Genomic DNA, 9,748 nt, shown 5'->3' on the forward strand with positions numbered 1-9,748 from the left:
CCACCACCACAAGCACCACGGGAGTCACCAAGACCACCAGCACTCTGTCAGCAGGCCCAACTACAGTCACAGCTGGAAGTACAACCAAGACTGTTCCGCTTACAACAGAAGGTACGACCACCGTTTCTTCCACAAGTGCAGAGACCACCGTACCTACCTCCAGTGCCAGCACCACCATGACCTCACCTCCTGTAGCAGGAAGCATGACCACCATTGTCACCACCACAACCTCAGTGCCCAGCTCCCCTACCAGTACTATCACACCCATGTCGTCAACTAATGCCATGTGCTTCTTTTAATGGAAAAAAAAAAAAATTATCAGCCATTGCGCTTATCCTGCATCTTTTAGCAGATTCCATGGTTTCATATTTATTAGTATAAAGGTGATATTGGTGACTCTGAGACATTAAAATATATTAATGCTAGAAGTCCTATTATTTGCAAAATCCCAAATGTTACTTGGTACAGAGCAGTAAGATTTCAACAATATCTATTTATTACAGAAAGTGGGTCAAATAGTCGAATGCAACCAAACATTGGTTTGGTTTGCCCAGATTCTGATAGATTCCTATAGTACGTAACAATTAGGAGAACCAAATGCTGTGCTAAACTGTTTTGTTCTCAACAGCTGGTACTTCACAGCCAAGACACACTACAAGCACTTCTGCAGTCTCCAGTTCTTCCCCCACCACACCTTCCACAACAGAAGCAAGCAGAACAACTCCATGTTTTTGCCATGTGTTTGGTGGCTTGTTTTCTCCCGGTAAGCTTCTTGCTTGATGGTTATAATCATTTTCATAAGCAGTGTGATCCCTTAATAATGTATTAAAGATAATCAAATAAATCTTAAATAGAATAATCACTTCAACAGAGTAATATGCTTCATGTTTTCACAATATTTTTTGTTTTGGGGTTTTTTTTCTTAGTAGTTTCATTGGTCTTTTAACTTTTCTTTCATTTTTTTTTCTACAGGAGAAGTTGTATACAACAGAACAGATAAGGCTGGATGTAATTTTTATGCACTTTGCAGCAAAGAATGTGAAATTGCTCCATTTCAGGGGCCATGTCCTGCAACAACTGCTTTAACTTCGGTGTCCTCAGAGACTACAACAGAAGCCCCCTCATCCACAGCAACATCCCTCACAGATTTACCAGAAAGAAACTGTACTGATGTCAATCCTCCACGAAAGGTGATTCCCTTCTTTATTTTAATATATTACCATTGCAAAAACATCCCAACTTCTATCCTCTGTCATTTCAAATCAACTTGCACGTATTTTAATAACAGAGTTTGTCATGGAAGAATATCCTGATAAAACATATTTCAAACCTTGCACCATCAGGCTTTGAATGCATCTAGAGATAGAAAAGTCCAGTAATATAATAGCAGAGACTTTTAAGAATATTCAAACATCACAAAAATAAGTGGACTAGCTATGAAAATGTTACAATGCCTTTTTTTTTTTTTTTCCTACACAGAAGACAGTTATTTTATTGTTCGCAGCTTGCTTGCTCTTAAGTTTGGAAATCATATGGTACCAAAACTTTTGTCTGGAATCCTTACTAAGCGTGAGAGTCTAAGTCAAGTTGGCCATGAATAACTAGAGCGAAAGGGCACATCAAAATAAATCATTTTTGTATTTTCAGCCTGGAGAGGTATGGACAACGCAGTGCCAGGAGTGTGTCTGTGATCCAGACACTGCCACGGCAGAATGTCGGCTGCTCCCATGCGATATAGAGGAAGTAGTTTGTGACGTAGGATTTATTGCCTTACCTGTACTACCAGTAACAGACCCCTGCTGTCCTGAACTTGAATGCCGTAAGTACTAAAAATACCAATGTATGCACAAGGCTACACTGTGGGAAGTTACCTTTGTGCTTCTGTTAGTATCTAGGCAGATCCTACATCCATCATGGTAACAGCAAAACCTTCTTTAAATTGTTCTCACTTATTGAATACACATCAATTCCTAGCTAAATATGCAATACGAGTTCAGCTAAAAACATTGTTCTTAATATCTGCTCAGAGAACAGGATAGTTCAAGTACTTCAAGTTCATTAACATTAATGTAACTACAGCTAAACAAAGATACATAAACATAACAGTGAGCCAGCAGAAATCTTCGGAGTTCACTAGAAAAGCAGGTAATATGAAGGAACAAAGTAAATCATAATTAGAAACTGAATTGCTGACATACGAGAAATAATAATTACCCTTGCGGTATTGTAGAACATTAATAAAATCTATAATCCATATGTTTATTTATATACTTACTTTTTTAAATAAAAGAATCAAATAGAAAACTAGCTACAAATAAGCCTGAAAGAGGAAAATCAAGAGGAACTACGAAGTCTGAAGTAATGCTGTGAAAGCCACAAATGGAATCTGGCATGTTATCAAACTGTATTACTTCAGTAAAAAATACCACTTTTCCAGTTGATCTCACATCCAAGTTCCATTCTGAGAAGTCATAAGGTATCAATATACAAAGGCATTTTTGAAGGCTACTGGTCTTCAAGTGTTCAAACAGAATACAACTCATTTAATTTGAAAAGAACCAATATGGAAAGGGCGAGAAAGGAATTTTTTTGTGTTTAGCTCAAGTTTGGTGCCATTTCTACTCAACTCTTCTGGCCAATTAAAAGATAGATTCTTTAACATCCAGCTATACTGGTTTGAGCTTGAATTCAAATTTTCCATAATCTCTATGCTATTAACAAACGTTGGTAACATCTTAACTTCTTATGTATTTTCACAGTTTGAGTTTGCTGATTTTTATTTTGGTTGTTTTTCAGGGCAACGTTCAAACACCTGTGAGATTAATGGTAAAATATATGAGGTGAGCATGGCATAATTACAGTGGCATTTTACTAGAAATTAAATGTACACCCTTTCTACCGCAAAAGCCCTTTGGAAAATTCTTTTCCCAATCCATGTCAATTTACAACCCTAACCTCTGTTCCTCAAGAAGCTTAAAACAAGAGTGCATCATTTTTAGCAGTTTCTTTCTTCTATTTGTGGAATTCAGTATTTTTTTTTTTTTTTTTTTTCCAAAGAAGCTGATGTATTGTTAAAGCTCAAATGTTTGAAATAACCCTACGAACCTTCAAAAATAAAGCCAGATTTTTTGCTTAATTGCACTTCAGAAGACTTAGTATACAGCACGTCTTCCACCTTCACCTGTGTGTTATAAAGACACTTCATGAACAGATGTTATTTTTTCTTTCCAATTTTTCAGAGTGGAACATTTGTAATAGATTCATGTAAGAATTGTACCTGCTCTTCTGAGAATGGGAAAAACATTGTGAAGTGCGAAGCACTTAAATGTGAAACATCTTGTCCACTGGTGAGTTGAGATTCAATGGGATGCCCTATCAGCCTTCAAACAGTAGTACTGTAGTAAGACCAGAACCGTCCATCATCAACTCAACATACTTTCTCTTTCATCTCTTGTGAGTAGGGTCAGCAATATAAGATTGAGGATGGAGAGTGCTGTGGGAAGTGTGAAGTATCATCTTGCAGAATTCATCTAAATAACGAGACTGTTCTGCTCGAAGTAAGTAATCTTTTCCTTCTCTCACCAGCCAATATATCCCTTCCCAGTCAGAATTTATTTAACACTGAAAGTATTCTGAAAACACTAATACAGAGTAAAACTTAAGTCTCTGAAGACTTACTTGGAAATTCCTGAATACCTCCATATGGAGTTCCTCGTATGGAACTTCCTGTGTGCCAGTTTGTGCCCACTGCCCCCTATTCTACTGCTGCATGCCCCTGGAAAGAATCTGGCCCCAAGATCTACGATATGAACTTTCAGGACAGCCATAGTTCACAAAAATTAGGCTTCTCCCATTTGGCAAAGAACTCAAATTCATCTAAAAATCTTTGAGGTGTGAGAACTTAACTCAAACATTTTTGAAGTAATCATACAGTATCTGATTACAATGGAAAAAAAATGTTTTTTTTCTTCCCTTAAAATCTTAGGTTGGTAAGATTCTGCCACTTGATCTGTGCAGCCACTACAAATGTGAATTAATTGAAGACCAATACGTTGCAGTTCAAACGAAACGAGTATGTCCCGACTACGGTCCACTGGAGTGCGATCCCGTAAGTTTTCATCGCTCCAGCTTTTACTGAATGCAGTGTAGAAGAACAAGGGGGTGAGAAAGTCAGGAAGAATGCAACAAGTTATTTTCATTGAGGTTGCAGAAATGTTTTAAGGATGAAAATAACATTGCTGTAACAGCAGTATCAAAGTGAAGCTTAGTATTTTTACACGAGCTTACAACGATTCAAGATTTCTGTGGCGATGAATCAGCCAGCAAGACATCCATGGTTTCATTCAGTGTTCATCACAGAGAAGCCTTCAGCTGAGCATTAGCAATGCTAACTTGTTATCACGCTCAGTATTGTCATCTGTGTTATAATACGTATCCTTCTTTATTTCTGCAAAGGATGAAGCAGAGACTACTCCTGATGGCTGCTGCAAGATATGTAAACGTAAGTAATACCAAGCAAGTGCTTTCCTCTTACAGGTAATTATATTAAACTTCTATCTGTATTTGAGTGGAAGGAAAGATTCTTCACTGACCTAGCTTTCACTTTTCAGTAACCCTTTCTATACTTACTCCTTTTGAAGCAATGGTGAATTTCCTGGACCGTGAATACCACAAAACAAACCCTCACACTCAGTCCTCAGCTTATATCTTCCAAACACACTGTACAGCCAAGATAAAAAAAAAAACACTTGAAATCTCCAGCTGTAGTATACAGTAGCATCTACTGTTGCCTATCGTACATAGTCTCAGTAATGAGACATAGAATCATAAAATCACAAAGTTGGAAATGACCTATAAGATCATCTAGTCCAACTGTCTCCTCATCACCATTGCCATCATGCACTCCAAAATTGTTTTAGTGTTCAGTTCTGAACTAGAGATTTGAAGCATGTTTATCTTTTTTTCCTATTCTTTTGAAGCCACTAACTGCAAAGCTTACAGCACAAAAACTGTAATCCAATACGAAGACTGTGAATCTCCTGAAGCTGTTGAGTTGGGATATTGTGAAGGGACTTGTCCTGGCTCCTCCACGTAAGTTGAAATCTCCTCAGCTTTGTTTTTATTGAATTTATATTAAATGGTCATAGAACAACAGCAAAAGTAATGTGTGTACGAGTCTCATGAATAGAATCAGACTCAGATGAAGCAAGAAGAGTTTCACTCTTCTTATATTAAAATCATATTCACACAATGCTCCTATTTGTTGATGCTTAATGAGAAAGTCTTCTTTTTCTGTCGGAACGCAGGTATTCTCTTCAAGCAAACCAGATGCAACATAACTGTAGTTGCTGCCAAGAGCTCAGCAGCCACAGAAGAGATGTGATCCTGAATTGCCAAAACGGAACAAGCATAAATTATAGCTACGTCTATGTGGATCAATGCCAGTGTATAAACGGGTGCAACTCACAAAGCCTTGAAGCAGACGATTACCAATCAGAAATCAGCCAAAAACAGACATGATCATTGCAAAAAGAACAAAAATAGGCCCTAGGAAAGCTGGAACCGTATCTTCCTCGAGATAACTTGTGCTCCTTCTTTAACTGATATTTGTTTGTTATCACCTTTTCTTTTTTCTTGCTTATAAAAGCCGAAGAACCCTTAAGTATAATATTTTATTTAAGTGATACAGTTTTCAAGGTAAAAAAGAAGTAACCATGCAAAATAACTTTCTGTACATTATGCAAATATGTCAATATGTACCAGCACAATCACAAAACCAACGTTTTGGGAAAAGTTGTAATGGCTCCAAAAACAAAACTAGGAAACATTGTAGCTACATTGCACTCAACTCTTATGACTAGAGAAAGTTTTATTGCATAGCATTTGTATGGATATAATGCTCTTAAAAGACATCACTCAGTGACAGGGAAGAGACTATTTCCCTGTTCATCTTGTCTCTTATGTGATCAATAAAACTTTCAGCATTTTTCAGTTTCAGTGACTGATAGTGTTTTCACTGTCTAAATAATGGGAAATTCAGTGACAGAGGTGTTGTTTTTTTTTTCCTTAAAAAATGTTTTACTGTTGAATTCCGCATCACAGCTACACTTTGCCAGGCCTGCTGTAGGTCTGCGGGTAGGATTGCTAGCTAGGACAGTGGTGCACTTCCTACACCATCTCTGATCCATTGATTCACATCCTTGTCAAGAACAAAGGCTGAATCCAGACAGGCTGTGCACCATCAGTTCCATAAATTCACCACTCTGACCTGAACACCAGGTATTGCTACAATTACACAGCCTGTCAGTCCTGATGAGCGCCCAGTGTGTGAAGCACTCGGCCAACTTCAGTGCAACTTCCACATTTCTGGCTTCCACAGCATTTAGCACCCAGAACAGGGAGGGTTTTGATCTAGCACTGTACTTGGGCAAGCAATCAGCGCTCTCAGCTGCATGAGGGCTCACTGTGTAAGAGGCACTCACATTCACCAGCTATTTGAGGCCTGGCATCACAATGCTGAGATAGCAATATTAACTTGAGCTGAGTAAACTGGTGCCTGCAGAGCTGATAGGTCCCAGTCCAGGGTGAGAAAAAAAAAAAAAAAAAAAAAAAAAAAACAGCAACACAAAATCTGAAATGCTTTCAATGTTGCCTTTGAGTTTGTACTGAAGCCAGTGAGATGTGTGGCACTTCCTCCTTCCTCCCCAGCTCCCTAATCCCTGGACTCTTGAGCATTTAGTGCTATGCTCACTAACTACAAGCTGTCCTTACTAACTAACTGTCTAACCAACTACAAACTGTCCTCAACTTTTTCTGGGCTGGATCTCCTGAACTAACTTTAGTGCCATATTAACACATTATATATTCCAGTATATTCCAGTTTAAGCCTTAAGATGCCCTCTACCGGTCGTTTTCTTCTCTAAAGACGACTGACACACAGTAACTACCTCCTTAGTTCTGCTGCGGACAGGTAGCTTTACAAAGCATCACCACCAGAGGGAGATTCCTCCTTATCTGATATTGCTAGATCATGCAATTTTTTCAAATTTTGCTTGGGATTACGGGAAGAATTGAGCAATAGGGACTTACTGTTCTTCATTCACCAAAATAAACTGGAGCCGTTGCTTGTCAGTTTACAGTGCAACTACTTTCACCCAATCTTTTGAAACTATTTCTAGTCTCTTAGGCTATTCCCAGTTTTCTGTCTTCTGTTGTTGACAGTTTGCGTTTTGGAAAGCCCAGAGCAAGCATACATGATTAGTACGTGATTAGTTACTTTGGTTTTATTTAGATGTTCCCTGGACTTGCAGTAGCAGTACAGCATTTGTTCCATGAAGTCTCCATGTGTCTCCTGAACTCTACTTGTAAGTGCAAGTCCCCTGGATTTGCTTCTGCTCAGGGCTTCAGAGAAGAAAAGGCACAAGAATTGATTTCCTTTTAAAAACAAAGACATACACCAAACATCCCTTCCCTGACCACATTTCTCTGCCGTTTTTTCCTTTTCCTCTTCTTTTGAAGCAGACTCCCAAAGCAGTGATTTAAGGAAATATTTCATTGCTTTTTAACTTACGAGTTCCATCCACCTGCCTTGCTTGTTGATGATTGGTAGCACATCCATACTCATAGTACAATATCACTGCACGTAACAAGTTTGCTGTATGCCTTCAAGTCCATTACTTGTCTCCCAGTGACACATGGAGCTCCTGCATTGTTAATTTTACCTCTACACAGAACACATGTGCCCAAAGAGGGAGCTCAAGTTATACCAGAACATTGCTACTGATACATTCACTGTCATATTTCTTGTTCTCACACTTTCTTTTCTCAAGCCTCAAGGTTACGTTGCCGGCAGGAGGATAAGCCATTCATTTGGCTCACTAGTCTCCAAATATTGCCCCAGTAGCTTACAGAAATAGACTTACTGTAGTTCTGTGAAATAGGAGGTATGTGCAAAAGTGCTTGCCAGGGCTATGAGCATCATACGGAGCTGTGACAGTTTCGTGATCTTGGGATTTAAAAGCACGTAGGGTTGGCCTCAAACTACGCAAAACTTTACAGAACAAATTACACAATTTCATCCATTATTTTTGTAAGAAAAAAAAAAAGTCATAGTTTCAGGTCTTAAAAAAATATTATGAACCTTGAATCAATTTTCATTTATTCCTTTCCTGCAGAAAGGAATAATAAATAATAAATAAACTCCTGCCTTTTCCCATACAGAGAAATTAGAGATTGAGATTTATTTTTTCCATAAGCTTCCTTGCCTCTTCTCAACCCCCTCCCAACTTCACAGCATAGAAACATCTTAATTTAGAACATACAAACAACTATTAAAAACTGCACGTACTGCATTCTAGCATCTAGCGAAGCACAGCAGATTTGAGGCCACTTACACACAGCCACAACAGTCTTTATGGTCACATTATTTGCCAACAGTTGACAACAGCACCACATTGACATAATTAAGCTCTCCCAGCTGCTTTCACTTTGATTTCCTCCACTGAAGATCATGGTAATGGATCACCTTCAAACAGGATCCTGCAGAGTAGTTCTATGACCTGAGCCCTTTTCAAGGTATTTTACCACTTCCACGGTGTTTAAATAAGACACAGATCATGTTTTATCCTTCCAAAACACTCACTGTGAAGGCAGAGCCCTGGCCCAAGATTCAGTATCACATGGATGTAAGCCCTGAAGCGTGCCAGGAAGCATTCAGCTGCTTCTTAAAGCTTATGGGCTGTTAACTACCAATCAATAAATTCAGCTGACGAACAAAAGACACCTGAAAACACAACAGCCCACAGCCTCTCATGCTACAATACTTAACCCACCCAACTCAGTGAAAACATCCCTGCTGATATCAGAACTGATACCATTCCCAGCTACCTGAGCTTTTAATTGCCCAAACACTGATTTCCAAGATGATCTGCGTGATGCTCTATCAAGTATCTTCAGGACTCTTGGTTACCACAGCCTTGAAACTAAGCTCAAGTTGTTGCCAGTTTACTTGTAAGTGTATTCACTTAATCCACTAAATCAGTGGTAACAGGCAAGCTTGTTAATGTGCTAATTCACACTTCATTGAAAATGCAATAAAAACTATTTTACAAAATAATTCCTTTTTCTGAGGTGAGTCTGAAGAAATACAACATTAAGCTGATTACTAATAAATTACGTATTTTAAGGGGATGGAAACACAACGGCGCCAAATAACCGAAGCCAATCTAGAAAGAGATGGATAGTGCAGATGTGGAAGGTAACGGCATTGTGAGCAAAGAGGACACCGAACTTTGAACTGGAAAAAAACTTTAAAACATTCCTCATTCACTTACAATGTCAAATGTACTAAAAGTACAGACGTTGCTCACGCTCTGCTTCATACTCCAGATCAGTACTGAATCTTTTTGAGGATCTGTTCTAAATGAACTCTTCAAATAGCCCACAGAGCGGTGTTTTCATAGTTCTCCCCACATGGATGTAGCAAAGATTGAAATCCATCTGCTTGCTTCCACTACTTCACTTTCCTAATTTATATGCAGCTTTTACTTCAAATGTTATGATACACAACTAAATACAGTTTTTCCTTACAAAAGAATTCCATGAATTGGCAAGATGCTTCTAATGTATACAAACTGTAGTATGAAAACAGACCAACCTGAGTTTCTGAGCAAGCTTACAAAAGACCTAAGAAAGTCGAAACCCACTCAACTTAAAAGTGCAACACAGAATATTGCAACTGTGACTTCTC

The 9,748-nt window shown here is 38.5% G+C and overlaps 1 protein-coding gene across 1 annotated transcript in view; it reads left to right on the plus strand.

The window, feature by feature from the left end:
* Positions 1 to 5,095, plus strand: part of LOC122187194 (mucin-5AC-like) — a 43,703-nt gene extending 38,608 nt beyond the window's left edge. The window contains exons 31-38 of the mRNA XM_042884473.1: positions 1,031 to 1,190; positions 1,648 to 1,819; positions 2,797 to 2,840; positions 3,240 to 3,347; positions 3,462 to 3,557; positions 3,986 to 4,108; positions 4,456 to 4,501; positions 4,980 to 5,095. Of these exons, the coding sequence (XP_042740407.1) occupies positions 1,031 to 1,190; positions 1,648 to 1,819; positions 2,797 to 2,840; positions 3,240 to 3,347; positions 3,462 to 3,557; positions 3,986 to 4,108; positions 4,456 to 4,501; positions 4,980 to 5,095 (865 nt within the window). The remainder of the gene's footprint in view (positions 1 to 1,030; positions 1,191 to 1,647; positions 1,820 to 2,796; positions 2,841 to 3,239; positions 3,348 to 3,461; positions 3,558 to 3,985; positions 4,109 to 4,455; positions 4,502 to 4,979) is intronic.
* The last annotated feature ends 4,653 nt before the right edge of the window (positions 5,096 to 9,748 follow it).

The sequence above is a fragment of the Lagopus leucura genome, unplaced genomic scaffold (assembly GCF_019238085.1).
Source record: "Lagopus leucura isolate 7727_CA_CO unplaced genomic scaffold, USGS_WTPT01 Super-Scaffold_100044, whole genome shotgun sequence".
NCBI lineage: Eukaryota > Metazoa > Chordata > Aves > Galliformes > Phasianidae > Lagopus > Lagopus leucura.